Here is an 18,436-nt window from a genome sequence, read left to right on the forward strand (position 1 = left end):
GATCTAGTCAGTGTCAGGAGCCGATTCAATTTGCGATATTATATATTCAAAACTTTTCAACTTTTTTTGTATTAAGTGTTTTGCATTATGTAGGGATAGTGTACAAATTAAATCATCCACTCTCCCTGGATTTCTAAGTTAATTTTTTTAATACAAAGTTAGAAAGCTCCCCAAATATTTCAAACAAAATAGTAAATTTAGTAGGAATATACAGAAACATCCTTAAACATCCTTAAATATATAATCTTACTGGGTTTTATGAACACATAAAGGCACAAGCGATTGTAACAGAGCTATTTCCTATTTTAGAAAAGAAGATCCTGCAGCTACAAGGTCCCAGCCTTGAATCAAGGTTGACCTAAACTGGAATCTTTGGACATATATATTTTTCAACCATTTCAGACTAAGAAATATGTATAAACATTTTAACTTGGGAAATTGAACAGAGTGGCGAATGTGAAAAGGAGATATGTTTTATAAAATTGGTTTCTTGATTTTCACAAGTCATATAGATTGAAATAATACTGCTACTAATTTAGTAAACAGTGGATGAACTAAATAAATGGCTGAAAATCATGCAGTTAATTATTGGATTATTGGCTAAAGACTAAAAACTGTACATGAGCTTTCTTCCCTCCCAGAAATGGAACAAATTCAGGAATCCATAACACATACATAGATTCCAGCAGATGTACCCGCAATGCTTGGCATAACAGGGCTTACAGTTATGGTGTGCTGTAAAATGTCAGGATTATAAGACAAATGTGGGGTTTTTACATTCTCTTTAGGGATTCTTAAAATTGGCTTAGTAAAAGTCACCATATGGGAAGAGTTACCATTGGTATGGTTCACAGATATTTTTACAACTTTCTCAGGCTTTAATTTAATTAAGTTCTAAATCTTCATTTCCATACAGCTTCATATTAATTTTTATATTATCTTTGGTCCTTCAGTTAAGTATTAAGATTAATTTTTGTATTATCTTTGGTCCTACAGTTAAGTATTAAGATCTGCTCCATTCATTTTCTTTGACTTTCTTTTTTGTTTAGATATAACAAATTCTTTTGAAATCAAATGATTTTCTGTTTTGTTGTATTTATAATTTCTCTTCTCTTTTCATGAATTTAGCCATAAGTAATTTTACTAAAAAATGTAGTATGCCAAATGATAACATTCAGATTCTCTTATTTAAAATAAAGTAATTTCACAACATATATTTGTTTCACTTTCAATGTCAGAAATCATTTATATACACTAACGTGTCTTCTAAAGTGAGACTACTCATTGGGAAAAAAGCAACTGCTTGAATAAGTGATCATAGTTAATGAATCTCATCAGACTGAATGCAGTGGAATATGTTCTTGGACTACAAATTCCATTAGTGCAATGAATAATTTTAAATTAAAAATGAGAAAAATGGTATTATTTTAATAAGTAACAGTGTTCCAAAACTCCTGTGGTTTCAGGTTATTATATTTTTTCCAAGTTCTTTACTACAAGTTTTTGAATCATTATCTGGATTCAGTTTAAAACTAGAATAGAGGGGCTCTAATAGTTTTATTGGAAGCAGGGTTATGCTGCCAAGTTCAAGGCTGTTGAAGACAGCAAAGCACTTGTCACAACCCAATTTTACCATATCTCATCTGTCTGCCTTTCCAGATGCATTCTCCTCATTCTCCTTGCTGTGTAATCCAGAAGGTTCATCTGCATAGGCTGCAAACTTGCTATACAAACTGTGGCATTGCATCTGCTGGATTGGTGTCACATGGGAGCTTGTTAGAAAGACAGAATCTTGAGCACCACTCCAGATCTTTTGAATCAGAAACTAGTTTGACAAGATCCTCTCATGATTCTTATGAACATTTAAGTTTGTGACGCACTGGACTACATCAGAAGACTCCCTTATCGTCTAGGGGACTTTCTGTTAGGAGTGGCAGGAAGGAGGTGAGCATTACCAGGATTTTTATTGCCAAGCTTATGTTATGTTGGAGTTGGCTGGTACTTTAACTGAAGGTCACTGGTCCTTCCAGGCCAGCCTGCTATACCTGCCTCTCTGTCTAACATCTTGCTCCCATGATCTCTTTAGGCTGGGAATGGTGACATCCCAGCTGCTCCCTTGAGTTTCCTTTACACCCTCACATTTAGAAATAGTCCCTTTTGAAGTAAACCCTTTTTGAATTAGCATGGGCTAATTCCACTATGTCCTAATGGACTGTGATAATTATACCACTGACACATGGAAACCACTAGAGATTTTATTTTAAATATAGTTTTCAGGCACTATATTCAACAGCATCTCTTAATTTGTCTAGTGACCCCATTATGCTTCAAAAGATAATATCCAAGTAGAATTATAGTGGCTATTGCTCATCATCCTACCATTGGTTGCTTACTTATTTCCTAGGAAATGTTTTGAATGTCTAAATCTCAGAACTATGCTCTTTTATAGCAATTACCTTGCTGAAGAAGCCTGGATAATTCACACAAATAGAGTAGGTAAATAGAAAGTTAAGTGAGTTGACCACATCAAGGTTGGAGAGTTATTGGATTAAAGCTAAAGCCAGCAAGAAAAAATATGGGGCCAGTCAAAACCTGAGATGAACTGAATGCTACACACTACTTTAGTATAACTTATACGTGAGATTCAATAAGGACATTGCTAAACAAGGCTGTATATATCAGTTGTTTCCAATATTCTCTATCAATATTGCTAAAAAGTTCATATTTTGTTCTGAAGGAAATTACCTACCTAAGAAACTTAATATTCTGTGCTAATTGTTTTCTTGATTTGTTCACATTTGTCTTTACTTTAATAGATTTTTATATAACTAGAGTATATTTTCTTCTTGCAAAGCCTCCAGAAAAGGGCAGTATCATTTAATGGATGTGTTTCTGAAGCACTAAGCACACTATGCCCACTATCTTATTTAAACCACACAGCAACCATGCAAAGACACAATTATTTCCCCGCTTTTTACTGAAGTAGAAAGAGAAGGCTTGGGATCAAGTGGATTGCCCAAGGTTATATATATACACCCTATAAAATTTGTTCATTCATTTGACTCTAAAACTAGAATCCTATCATTTACATCACCACTTGACTATGAATAACAGCATTCAAATTACCATAGTATTCAATCAGAACTCCTAAATCGAATCCTGGTTATCCATAAATTTTCCAGCATAGGATAAGAGTATCCTATCCTCATTCATTATTTTAAGAAGAGCTAATAATATCAGTATTTAACTAACCAGAATATCTGACTTTAAGCACATTTTACTTTAGTATGGAGGAGAAACAGCTTCACTAGCTGAATATAATATTGAATGAAAACCTCAATTATTTGCTAACAAACTTAAGTATAATCCATGCCTTGAGGCCTCTGAATGCTTTATCTAAAAGTACAAATCAACGAATTAAAAAGTAAAAGCAAAATCCAACTGCTATATGTAATTCAAATCATCATCTAGTCTTTTAGTCAAATCATTTTCGGCTTCATTCATTTCTAATGAGAAAATTCAGGAGAGTTGATGAGCTTTTTTTCTTCCTTAATGTAAACCTACTCAATGAAAAAAAAATCTGATCTCTCTTGGTCTGGATAAAAATCAATCTAGAAATTTCTGTCACTTTAATCCCTTTTGGTATTAATAAGAAATGTCATTTGAAGAATATTTAAGCAAAGAAACATCAAGCATCAACAGTAAAAGATAATAGTCCATGATTTAGAATACAAATGTAATTGTGAAGAGAAAAATATCCTATGCAATGCACCCTAAACCTAACACCATGCTGCTCTGCCATATATGAAGGTTCTGTTCTTCTAGAACTTACAAGATTAATTGTGTGATTTCACTCCGTGCACAGCAGGGCAACCATATGCTCTAGAAAACTACATGCAAGAGAAGCAGCTTGTTGTAAAAATGGGTGAAAATGCCCTGAAATAATTCTGAACAAGATAAAAATGTCTCTCACACAGGACCATTTCTTCTTACCCAAAAAGGCAGAGGAGTTCACACTGGTTCAAGAATTGAGCACAGATAGATGGTCTAGCCTCTTCAAGATATTTTAACTAAGGAAAGGGTTTAATTGAAAGTCACACACACACCACTTTAACTGTGACAGAGATTTCATCCATAGGTAAAATAACAACCTCTACTAATCATTTGGGGAAATCAGTTGCACACAAAACCATTTTCATATTTGATCTTTAAAGTTTAGCCTTCCCTTCTGATGAGTGCAGTACATATTATTGTCTCTTGTTTGCCTATTTAATAAAAATGAGAAATAGTATATTAATATAAAGAATATATAAAGTGTTATTTAAAGAATAAGCTACCAAACTATCTGACTATACATGATCACAAGAATGTGGATAAATAGCTGAAAAATAGCATTTAAGAAACCAAATAACACCACTGTTCTGAAACAGGGGTCCCAGTTAACGTGAAAAGATGTAGGTTTCCTAAAACCTAGTCAAAGGAAAACAAAAACATTGGGTCATCAGAAGTTCTTAAAAGTTCTTCATAAGGCTAAATCAAAAGAATGGCTTGGGGAGTAGCAATGGATAAAAATGTTAAAATGGTTACTTGCAGATTTGGCATTTGTGAAAAAAAAATAAAATTTAATTGCTTAACATTCTCATAAAAATCTCAGGCATTCAGAGTAATTTTATCTAATACATTTGAAAATGCAGAAACCTATTAACAAGAAAATTCTAACATTTTCTTTTTTCTCTTCATTCTCCATAAAATCAGCTTATTCAACAAAATGCAAAAGAATTATAAATATAAAAATGTTTACTGTTACGAACGACATTGTTTTGACAACTTCACAAATGTTCTGAAATGTGGTAGTGGAATATGAGGATGATATTCAATAAATAATTATATATTTAAATAATAAATTGGCACACTTCTAAACATGGAGTTTTAATTGCTACAAATAACAACACTGAACACAATCTTCTACAAAATAATATAATTTGGAGTCAACAGAAAAATGGAAAAGAACAAAAAAAAGGACATGATATTGGTAACGCATGCAGTAGTCAATATTTATATGTAATATCAACATATTTTGATAGTTCCATTAGACATGTTTACTTTATCAATACCAAAGTTCTTATGTCAAAAATTAATAATTAATTAAATGAATAAATTATCTGCCTAGAATCAGATGTAAGTAGATTTTTTTTAAAGGTTGTACATTCATCAATCTATTATACTTATGCTTTCAACATTCTAAGAAAATTGATATAGCAGTTAGTCTCATAAAAAGGAATTGGGAATTAAAACAGGCAAATGCAATTTCACCACATATATCACATATGCTGATAATGCCTAAATATTCACTCATGAGAATTTTTGATCTGGCAATCAATTTTTGTATTCTTCTTTCTACTAGTTTTGTCTCCATCAGCTAGTCTTTTAGAGTTTTGAAATGGCAAGTAAAGGGAAACTAAACCGGGTGTTTTTTGTTTTGTTTTTTTAATCTGATAACACATTTAGAAATAAAATTCTTTCAAGTTATGGAATTTTGGATTAAAATTAAAACTCTTAAATGAGCTAAATTTCAATTTGGGAATTCATTCATTCATTTATTGATTGATCCTTCTAATAAAATTATAATGAATACCATCAGCTCAGTCATAAGGATTGAGAAAATTTGTTATTGTCATCTGCCCACTCATGAATTTCTCACCATTAGAATCAATCTTACAGAATTAAAGTTTACTTTTACTGTGTTATCTGAGGTAGCTTATCAACACTATGATTATTCTAGTTGGAGAGCTTGATCTCCTGGGCAATGGAAAGAGAGCAAGAACTGTTTGATATGTGTTCTCTCTCTATGATAATCATCATTATCTAAATTCTTGCTACTCAAAGTGTCAGTATAACCTGGAGAATTGTTAGAAATTCAGAATCTCACTCGCCAACATGGACTAATCTAATAATCTGAACAAGACTGCTAGGTGATTTGTGTTCACATTGGAATTTGAGAAATTTAATCTAAACTTTTCAACTATCAACTGTAAATTACAGTTCTATATAACTTACCAGTTGTCTCACTGCTCTTGTTTACTAAGAATTCATTTTTCAAATTCTAGTTAAAGTGACTTCCTAGAAAAGTGATTAGACAGTATTAATTCCTTGCTAAATCCCCCAATGGCTTCCTATCTCATTTAGATTAAAAGGCCTCTAGTCCTACCTTTCCTTCCTCATATACACTGCTTTCCTTGTCGACTGAACTCCAGGCACTCTGACCACCTTTCTTTTTCTTAAGTAAAACTCAACCCTTTCTAACAAGCTGTTTTCTCAGCTTGGAATGCTTTGTCCATTGATCTTAACATGGTTGTCTGCTTCTTGTTATTTAGGTATCAACTTAAATTTTAACTTCTCAAAGAAGCCTTTCCTGACCATCCGATCTAACATAACCACCCATTCATCATACATCCAATTTTAATATTCAGCACACCACTTACTACCATCAGATAATTACTTGTTTATTTGTTTTTTTTGTTTTTCTCTTCATTTGAATGTAAACTCAATGAAGCATAGTTTTGTGCAATGTTATACATTCAACAACTGAAAGAAAGTGTGACACGTAAGTACTAAATGTTTACTCGTGTAAGTAAATATTTATTGAAGAAATAATAAAAGAAAGCAAAAAAAGGAAGAAAGGAAAAAGAAGAAGGAAAAGAAAGAAGAGAAGAAAAAGAAAGTGAAAGAAAAAGGAAGGAAGGAAATGAAAGATGAGAATAAATACTTAGGTGATAGATAAGTGAGATTAGATAGATAGATAGAAGGATGTGGTAGTGAAGAAAGTAAGAATAACACTGTCATCTTGGGCTTTGATTAGAAAGATATTTATGAAATTATTGGGTTAAGTCCCCAAAAAGGAGAATTGTTTGGAATTTAAAGCATAAATATGGGCATTGGGCCTTTGGAGAAATGTATTTGTGGCTGTGTGCACATTTACTGGGATGAGGAGATTGATAATCTCTAAGTTTCTTGATGATATGTTTGTTTTTGCATTGGCTATACAATTAATTAACCAGAAAAATAAGTACATGTCAACACAAACACCAAGAGCAAATAGGAAATTATGATAAAATACATTATTTTGATATAACGTATTTGGATAAATCAAAGAAGGTTTAGAAGGGACAGTAATGATCATATAATTGAAATATTCCTTGATTCTTAAATGTTTTCTAAACACTCAATTTGTGCATCAATCTATGCTTGAATGCTGTTTGTGATTTAGAAATTTATTTCTAGAGCACACAATCAATATTTGAATTAAAATGAATGTTAGAACAGTCACCTTCATAATAAATTGTTTTGTATTGCTTGCCAGGGGACAGACAGGTTTGATCTCTCTTACATATGACAATACAGCATATGTTTCAAGACAGTTCTCTCTCATACTTAAATCATACTTATCCTCTGGTAACTGTCTCTAATAATAGATCAATACTTTCTCTGTATTCTCATCTCTACAACTTTTCCTTTGAGAATAGACTATATCTTATACTTCTTTTTAATTTGTCATATTTAGCATATAGACAAGCTGTTCCATAAAACCTAGATACTTGATGGCCATATCATTATTAATAAAAATATTTCCAGGCAATATCTATGAATTAACTTCATTGTGATAATGCTTATGAGAAAAACAAAGAAGAGAAACAATGTATTTGGATTTATAGATTTACACCCCATAAAATATTAATAGATTTTTTTGAAAACAGTATTGTTTGCATATACTTGAAAATGTTTAAAATAAAATTCATATGTGGCTAAATAGCTTATTAATGATAAGCATATATAAGATGCCTAAGAACTCTTATTTCCACACAACAATAAAGTTTCTATCCTATTTACAGTGTTGATCCAGTTTTTCTGAACAAAGTTGTTACATATCATAGATACTTGACTTCTAAAATAAAATGATATAATGTGAATTTACATTTTATAGTCTGCTGTTTTGTTGAGCCATGTAAATATTCACGTGAGCTTACTTGAAGAAAATCTAGTTTATGATAAAATGGAAAAAAATCCCTGCTTATTTTGTATTAAAATTTCTGACCTAAATGAATTGTTTTATGCTGAATTTAACCATTCTTCTCTTACAGCTAAGAATAATAATTTAATTCTTATTTAAGAACTAATGATTAGTTTTTTTAAAACTCATGTATTGAAGGAAAAAGTCTACATCATATTCAATCTCAGTTAAACATAATTTCATGTTACATTATAAACCAAACTAGATCCTATTGATATGATCATTAGCTATTAAACATATTGTGGATGAATTAACTACCATATGCCAAAACACAGAGCAGCAACAGCTAAAAATGTTCCTAACATACATTTGACTCTTCAAGATGTTATTTGAATCTAAGTTAAATTTCCACTGGGAAGGACAGAAAAAGAATTAATAATTATTCTATATGTATATAGAGACTTTTCCAGAAGAATATATCCATAATTTGTGCTTGAATACAGTACCAAGGCTGCTAATTAACAGATGACAGAACTAGTCTACATAGTGAAAAAATAATATAAATATCATTTTAATACAATCTCTGAAAAGAGCAATATTGAAATAAATCAATGTGGAATAAAACATATTTCTAAAGATTATATTAAAATGGTATATATTAATACATAACGTTGGGAATCTTGCTTATCTTCATATACTTTAACCTTAATAGCATCTAATATTGGTTTCTGCACACAGCAGGCTCTAAATGAATGTTGAATGAATGAGCACAAGTCTAGCAATAAGAAGACTGGGGCTTCACACAGCCTCTACCAGATCACAATTTCCTCTATAAAATAACGGTGCTATACTAGATAACCTGAAATATTCTAACTAATACTAAAATATGTAATTCTAGATATACAGAACACATTATTTATTAATTTTTGAATCATATTTTTACATAGGTTCTACTATTTTTAGTCCTTTTTTTTTGTAGAAATCTCTTAGGACTACAATACTGAACCACAGGTTTTAGGGTTTGTTGAAAAAGTTTTTAAAGTAAAAAATAAGAAATAATATTTAAAAAGATACAGTTAAAGCAACAAACATGAAAAGAAAAATATCACTAGATATTAGGTTATCTAATTTTAAAAATCGAGTTATTTTGAAAAAGATAATATCAATTGTTTTTAGGTTTACTTCTATTAATTTAAACTTTTTTTTTCATTTAAACATAATTGAAAGTTTCCTTTATTTATTTTGGTTATAGACTCATCATATTTCTATTCAACACAAGTAAATAATCAAAGCATTTTCTATGAGTCTTAGTGATATAATGTAATAAATGAATGTTATTTGCTAGTTTCAAACTTGAATTCATCCTTCAATAATTAGTTCAAATATTCCCTGGGTACCCTTCCTTGACTTTAACATTTAGATGTAGTCTGTTCCATGCCTGTACTTCAACAATGTTTCAAAAATACTGCTGTTGCAGTGTTGCTCATAATAAATTATTCTTTTTAAAAAATTATGTAGTCTCATTGATCACATAGACTTTTCAAGAAGATCTAAAGCAATATTATTTATTTGTATTTCTTTTCTATTTCTTTCTATCTCAATGAAGAACAATTCTTTTTAAAAGGAGAAAATTGGCGATAACTTCCTAATATTGAGAATCATTAGAAGAGGAAAAAGCAACTCTTATTTTAAGACGATAATTTAAATTGAATTACTGATGTTATAATAGTATAATTGGAGAACTGGGTTAGTAGCCTGTACATCCTGTACAGGATTGAAAATATCATTGATAATTATCCAAAGCAGTTTTCCAGGTTATTCTTAAAGTATACAGCTGTTATTTATAATAAAATACTTATACTGAGATAAGATTTAATTTATTATGAACTAATGTGTAGATTTTGAATCTACACACATGCACAAGTATCAAGTACGAAATACAGTGCACAATTTCAGTGTCCATGTTTTGTATTCATCATTATGTTGATCTCAGTCAGAAATAATTCCCTTTAAAGTTATTGAAAACAGATAAATTCAGAACTAGCAGTGATCAAAACACACTAAAAATGAAAGTTTAAGTGAAGTGTGAATAAAGAAAAACAATGAAAAATACTAAATTATCACATAATGCAAAAGAGCATGAACTTGCAGACATCAAAGGAACCTATGCTATGGTATCTATATCATATTTATTCTGTAGTTGGTAATTTATTTCAGGAAAATAACATTGCATTACATTAATATTTGTTCATATGTAACTTATTTTATAGTTTTGCTTGTATTTGTTTATAAATTTCCTTTGATGCTATAGATGTACAAGGGCTATAAGCAAAGTATTTATATTCAGTTTTATGTTGTGAATTTTGATGTGATAATATAATAAAAGTAATATATTATTGTTGGGTTCATAAGAATATTCTTGTATTCCAAAGGGGTTCATATATTACTAACATTTAAAAACATGGTCCTTTTATAGCAATGACAAAATGAAATAGTTATCTTTAATACTGAAATATATAGATATTTTATGCTGAAGAAGATGAATAAAACTTTTAAACCTTAAAATAATTCAGATGAATGCTCTAGTTAATAAAATTTTAAATATTTATGTATTAAATCAACAAGTATTTCCTAAATATCTCTGTGGTTCAGAAACTCTATTAGACAGTAGGAATGCCATAGGAACAAGACTTACCCTTGTGGAGCTTAAGATCTAAAGCAAGAGTCATAAGCTGGTGATTACAAGTGCAGAAGTTCAAGGTTAAATGGTAGAATATAGCAGGAAGACCCACCTATCTGGAGTGAGTGACAATTTAAGCTAAAACCTGAAGGGTGAATTAGAATGAACTTGTTGAAAGGAAGAAAGAATAGTATATGAGCGTGGTTTGAGATAGAAAAGAAAATGGTACATTTGACAAATTAAAAGAAATTCTCTTTGGCCAGAAATTAGAGAGTCATTGTGAGAGTTACATGAGTTGAATTTGAAGATAAGGGCAAAAGCGAGATTGTGAAGGTTCCCCTGGATCATCATCACCGAGTCTTGATTTTATTGCTACGGTCACTTGGAAACCACTGGAGGCTTTAAAGCAGTAGAGTGAGTAATCAGATTTTCATTTTTAAAAGATCATTCTGACTGCATTGTGGAGAATACATTAGAAGAACAATAATTAATTTTTCTTTGAAATATCTAGAAAAATTGAGCAATTACTTTTGGATTATATTTATTGACTCTTATTTGCAAAGTCACTTAAATGACCAGTGACCTCCATATATCCTATAACTCCTTTAGCATTCTGATCAGCCATAAACTTTACAAAATCTTCCTTGTATCCATAGGATGGGTTTCTCTATGCCCTCCACTCTATCTCAAACTCTTGAAGAAAGGGGTGAGCTCTTATTTATCTTTGTTTCCTCTAAAACAGATAATGACACACAGTAGGCATTTCAGTCATGTTGGCTGAGCTGGAATTATTTTTAAAATAACCTGTTTGAAGTCAGCCTATTCCATTTTAGAAATTTGGCTCAGCTAGGAGTCAAGTCTCTGAAGACTGTTTTTTGTCTGAAAAGTTATGGCTGTATTTTGAAGGCTTTTAAAAATAATAAGCAATAGATTATGATAATAATTAAGGAGAAAATTTGAGTACTCAGTTGGAATCTATCCAGGAACAAATCTTAAGGCTTAATTGAAATTTACTTGACTGTACATAAAACAATTAGAATGAGCCACACTCAAATTGCTTTATTTAATCTAAGACTCTACTATATACCTTTTCTCTTTTCAATCTGTATTACTTTTTCTAGTTCACAAAACAGTAATTTGTAGCTCCAAAGTTTTTCATAGCACTTAATGGCAAATTTTGATGAAAGCACTATTTGTATTTTTATTTGATTTCTACAATAAACTGATGTCATATTTTTATCCTCTTTCTAATTGATGGGTGATAAAATGATTACTGAGGAGTTCATCAATTTTAAGTTAGCTCATGCAATTTTCCAGAGAATGAAAAAACACAACTAGAATTTTTTTCTTAATCAATATTTTAATATAATTTCCACACATTTTTATTTCCTGGTAATAAGGAAACTGTCTACTTGATTAAGTACATTATAAATTTTGACAGGATCCCTACATTCTGATGAGTGGAAATATGCATAATAGAAAATAGAATAGAGTATCAAGTTGATACGATTGAATTCTTTAAAGGAGACTACCACATGTTAAGAATTCATGTTAGAATACTTCTTATTAAACAGTATCAAAGTAAGTACTTTCATTTTAAATTTGAATGGAGATGAGCCTCTGAGTTATTTCTGTATGGTTTTCAATTAACTTATATAAAGATGTCTTGATTTCTCTCCTTAGTGTACTCTAAGCATTGAATGGTTTCTATTACTTATATCATGCTCTGCATACAAAATAACCTAATGACAGTACATAAACCATAGCCAATTTAGAGAACATATGATGATGAGTTGGAAATGATGTAAATATTTTGTACTTGAAATGTATTCAATTAATTTCTCCACTGATGCATGTATTGATATAAATGAAGACTTTTTTATTTTTTAACACTACATTGATTTTTTTTTTCCTATACCGCGCTATGTAACTTGCCCACCAAGAAATGAAAAAAATATGTTTGCTACACTTCCTAACTTTGTAAAGATGGGCTCATATCAATTGACTAGGCTATTACCAGTATATGATTTGGCTTCATTTTTCCATAAAAAATAAATGAGAAATTTAAGGGATATTTAAATTTGGGAGCCATAAAATTAATCAATAGTTGTTACCTTTTTAAATGAGAAATCTGTTCTCAGTACAATCATATGGTTCAAGTAATAAGTAATTTAGAAATAAAAGAGCAAACTATATAAAACAATGCCCAGACATAATGTTCTCATTTTTCCCAAATTATCTATTTTTCTCGTTTGTTAATTAGCATCTGTATAACTCATGTATATCTCATGCAAATCTTGAAAATTCCTACATATGATAAATACTACATATGGATATATGTAAATATGTATTAATAGAAACTGCCTACTTTCTTTACATGTTATCTCTGATATGTTATAACTGATATGTCATAAGCAATAGGTATTTAGGACTTGTTTTTACTATCCCTTTTAGCATTCTTTTCCTTCTATTCTTGTCCCACTCTTCCCTCCAACATTTACGTTTCACATTTATTTGCTTTTATTTTAATTTCTATGCTCTCCAATTATTCAAGCTTTGGCTCCTCGTATCAGTATTTTCCAGGTTCTAATTTGAACTCCTTCTTTCACTTCCTACATCTTAGCTCTGTTTCAGCTCACTCTCTAATTAGAATCATTACCAAAATATAGCTCTGGCTGTAACTAAATGGGCACAAATAAAATAACATCCAATACCTCTATGAGTAACCACTGCAAGCTCTTTAGTTCTTTCTATCTGTTCAGCATTTCTTGGTCTTCGCCTTGTACTTTGTGTGTCTGCTTCATGAGGAGAGAGCCCATCCTTGGATGTGTTGGGGTCCAGACCTGAATTTCTGAGTTTCGTAACTTGCACTCGCTGTTCCTCGGAAAGTCTATGGATGGTGACAGCTGTAACACTGGATACAGTAACATCTGCAGATGTGCTAGCAACAGCCTTAGCACCAGTGGCAGTCCTGTTATGCTCCTCTAACTCACCAGTGGAGGTAGTGTGGGTCAATGTAGAAGAACCTGTGGGACACAGTAGCACTACATGCTAACTTTTTCTTTTAAATTTTGTTTTCTTTTTTTTTCTGATCAACTTAATAAATTATATTCCCTTTTATTACCTTAAGGTTAATCAACATGATGAGGCAAAACACAAACACACCACTAAAATGTGAAGCACACCAGATGTACTGGTTTGTTAGCATCAGTAAACCTCTGGATAGATATTACACACAAATACACCACATTTTAAATGTAATACATTAGGAAATTAAAAGGTGAAACAGTAAACCCTTTATGTGGTCCCAAATCAGTCCTTTTTTTAAAAAAGAAAGTCTACAGATGAATTTAGCAACAAATGCTTGGCAAATGACAGGTTTTGACAGAATGGATAACTGTATAACCACATTTCTCTTTTAAGTATGCTTTGAATAATCTGTGCAATATCTCTTTGTAATTTCTGGGAAAAATACCAAAATTTTCTATTTTAAGATAAGCAAGTGAAGAAAATTTAAAATCAAATCCAAAATGAAAACAAAATAATGAAAAAAATGAGACTCTGAAATAATTACTCTATGAAAATGTCTGTTTTAACTTCATTTGCCAGAAAGCAGCCAACATCATAAAATATTCAAAAACATGAGCTATCTATACTTTAGAATTTAGCGGGTCTTTTTTTTTTTTTTTGAAATTTGGGTAACATTTCACTATTTTTAAGTAAAATCTGAGATAAACCAATGTTTCAATTAATTAAAATTAAGCAAATTATTTTATTTGAAAGTTGGTGAAAATGAGCTATTAGTCTCTCTGAAACTTTTATTCCTAAACTTTTATTAAAGCTAGCTTGAACAGATGGTTGGGAATTTCCAAATAACTCATAAGCATTTCATAGTACATACATGTGATAATATTAAAGTTTTATTATAATTTAAAAATATCTATTCAAAGTGCCAAATCAGGATTTTCTTCTTACTTTTACTTAAACTTTTTAAAAGAGGTTGCCCTTGATAATACATAATTTTTACGTAATAAAAAAATGTAAGCTTATAATAGAAGCATGAAACTGAATGAGGATATATTTAAATGAACCTTGATGGCTAAATGCTTAACAAGAAAAAGCATTATTGAATTTTGGAGCTGCAGCTACTAATTAGATATAATAGTCAGATCCTGGTTAGAAGAATTCTGAATATTTTTAAAGTCAATGAATGGCATGTATTTTTATAGGTTTGCCTTATCAATAAACCACATTTCAAAAATCTGTCCATAATGTCTTATTAGATATTTTAGACAAGAATACATGGAGATATTTTAACCCATACCAAAAGATAATACAGCTATACCACTTAAGGCTCTGCTTCCCCACCTCCATGGTGTAGACAGGTGATTACAAGGACTAGTAATTCTGGTTTCTACCTTAACTCAAATAAGAAGCTAAATATGAGGCTCCAAATTCATAAACAAAAAAGGGGCATATTTATGCTACTAATTCTTCTAGACGAGTTGTCTTATCTTCTTTTAATTTGATGTACAAATTCAAAATAAATCTAAATGACAGTGTTTTTTCTTGAAGAGATCATAGGTAAAGAAGGTATCACAATTATCACTGGTTATTTTAAAGACCAATATTTTAATATATTTCAAGTACTAATCAGAAAAAGCTGCTATTGAATATTTATCCAAGTTATTCGGCGAAGATTAGAATCTACTAAATTCAGGTTGATTATGAAAATTTGCCTGTAATGTTTACCAAGTTACTTTTTGGTAAGAGTTTCCTTTAATGGTTAACCAATAATTACACTCACATAACATAAGTCTAATAATTGATCTTATTATAAATCACACATTTGGGATGTTCTTGTGCTTATTACTATGAGAACAATTATCTGGTCCATACTATTCTTTTGGGGAATTTAACTGGGCCTTCTGTTTTTATAAGGAAGTATGAAAATGGGAAGAAAAACATCTTTATTTTAAATTTTTCATAACTTCATCATAATTTCCAGGATTTCAAGTCTAGCTTAAAGAAGGAAACCATTTAACTATAAACATATGTTCCTAAATATAATCTAAAAGTAGGAAAAATAATGGAATGTGTACTCTGTCTCAAATCTGAGTGTTCATACTTCTAACAATGGGGAAACTGAATAATTATTTATATTATAACATCACTGAGGTCATTAAAAATAATCCCAAATAATATCTTGCATTTGGGTCAAAAATTCTGGGGTAATTTTTAGGAACAGGCTTAGGTTGCTTTCATAACTAATCACCCAAAGTCCTATAGACCAATTCCAAAAACCGATTATGCTGAAGTCTCCAGAAGTTAAAGATAGTTTCAGACCAAATTTGGATATTAGAATTGATCATTAGTAGCACTTACATCCGGGACTTGCAAGAAACTTAGATTTAAAAATTTTCTGTAATAGAGCTACACTTTCAGCTAATGGTGATGGTGATTCCGTTCCATTCCCTTCACCTAAATGCAGGACAATGTTCAAAGTTAGAATAAAGCATTGCAAAAGCTATTTCTTCAGTAACTATTATCTAAACATATATGTATTTCAACCAAATATTTTACTAGCCAGCCTTTATGTTTTACTTACATACTGTGTTCATATTCTTTCTTCCCCATACTACAATGTAAACTCTCTCAAGGCTAAGATTTTTGCATATTCTGTTCACTACTGAATCTCTAGCATCTATAACAGTGCCTGGCAGCTAGTAGGTGCTCAAAAAACATTCTCTGAAAGAAAGCAAGAATGAATGAATGAATTTAATAAGGCTAAATAATACAGCGAAAGTTGCATGTTTATAATTTAAACATGGAAAAAATTGCATTTCATTGACATGAATGAAGAGCAATTCTAAATGAAAAAAAGTAGATACGTTTGTTTTTAATTTTCAGAAACAAAACTTTGAAAAATTGTGGAATCTGAAGATTTATTTGCATAAGTAAGAATTACTTCAATATTTTTGTCATCATCCCTAAAACACTAACGTTTACTCTGTTAAGTTGAAATGGATCTACTTAGAATGTCTAAATATCTGTGAGTAGGAAATGAAGTGATGCCTTATAATGGCAGGAAGCGCATCTAAATTTTTATATATATGGTGGAACTTTAAAGAAATAACACTGATTTCTTTATAAGGCATTAAAATCATTCACCACTATACAGTTATATTATATAATCTTTTTTTTTAATATGCACAAATTTAGAATGCTGATATTGGTACCACTTTAAATTGTCAGTTTATGAAAACAGATTTCCAAATCATCTAAATCTATCATTTAACAGTTTGAAAACACTAAAATCTTTGCAAATGTAACTGTTTTATGATGCAGTTCCCAATGCTGGAAAAAGCCCTAGAATTATGCATAGCAATAATGATCACTAAACCAATATAATATTTTACTTTCTTTGGTTTTAAATTTAAAGAATGCTGTAGAATTATGTAAAAATTGTCTTTGATAGCACAGTATTAAATGCATATTATAAGAACTATAACTCAAATTAAAAGAAGAGAAAATGTACTTTCAGAAAATCCATTTATCATTTGAAATCAAATCATGTATACAAGGTGCAGTTTATCACAGTTATATTACCTTGCCATTTAATTGCTCCAAATATATTTCAAAATAAGAGATTTACAATATAAAAACATATCTGAAATGGACTTTTATTAATATTATTTAACAAAAGATTTCCCAATATAATATAAAAATAAAATGAAATTATTTACATATATATAAATTATAACTATATGAAATTATAATAATGGAAAATAATATATGTTACACATGTTCATTGGCACAATTATCTCACAGTAATACCTAAAATATTAAATTTGGACTTTATTATGTATTATAATTGAAATTAAAGTTTTGAAGTCTTTTATCAATTTACCTGCAAGTGACCAAGATCAAACTATTTACATATGTATCATTTAGAAAATATGCTAATTAAAACCTCGTGTCATGACTGAATTTGAACTTTTTAAATTTTTAGTAAGTGGCATAGATTGTTTTAAATTTTTATGCTGTGTTGCTTTACAATTGTCTAACTGATCATAGACGTAAAGGACAGAATGTATGAGTGGAAGGCCCAATTTGTATGTAAGTACATGTTAAAGACAATTTTGTATTCAAAGAAGTAGCTTTTAGATATTTATATATTAAAAATTTATTTTATGCAAATAAATTTCATATATTCTATTCCTTTAATTTTAGCATTTCATATGGGACATTAATAATCAAAATAATTCTGGGTGAATAATTTTGACATTATGATATGCAATGAAGAATAATGCAATGGACATATTTACCATGAAACATGCAAAAGAGAATATTCAAAATCATACCAAAATAAAATCTAAATACTACTAAAGCAACAGTTTTATTCAAGAGACTTCACTTAGATATTCCATCAATTTCAGTATATGTAATTTAAGTTGTATGTTATTTGTGTTTCTTATTTTATTTACTTACATGAAACTTATAGGAAAACATCAATAAATGAGAACTCTTGCTAACTAATTGAAGCATGAGGGAGAGTGTTCAAAGCCACTGCTTTATTACATGTTGCATGTTACAGTTTTCATGAAGTAAACTGTAGTTGGGAAAATTACTCAAGTATTCTTGCCTTTTAACATGATTGATTCCAGGAATCCTAAGATCTGTACAGTTTAGTACTTAATAGTTTAGATTAGTGGGTGTGCACAAAATGTGAATATTGGTGAATTTGT

The 18,436-nt window shown here is 30.1% G+C and overlaps 1 protein-coding gene across 7 annotated transcripts in view; it reads right to left on the reverse strand.

The window, feature by feature from the left end:
- The window catches only part of CSMD3 (CUB and Sushi multiple domains 3), a 1,408,207-nt gene that overhangs the window by 820,961 nt on the left and 568,810 nt on the right, over positions 1–18,436 (reverse strand). For 4 of the 7 annotated variants that reach the window (XM_037802754.1, XM_037802755.1, XM_037802753.1 and 1 more), the window contains exon 7: positions 13,403–13,714. The exons of the other annotated variants lie outside the window; for them this stretch is intronic. In XM_037802754.1, the coding sequence (XP_037658682.1) occupies positions 13,403–13,714 (312 nt within the window). The remainder of the gene's footprint in view (positions 1–13,402; positions 13,715–18,436) is intronic. 7 annotated transcript variants of the gene reach the window in all.

This window comes from Choloepus didactylus, chromosome 14, assembly GCF_015220235.1.
Source record: "Choloepus didactylus isolate mChoDid1 chromosome 14, mChoDid1.pri, whole genome shotgun sequence".
Taxonomy (NCBI): Eukaryota; Metazoa; Chordata; class Mammalia; order Pilosa; family Megalonychidae; genus Choloepus; species Choloepus didactylus.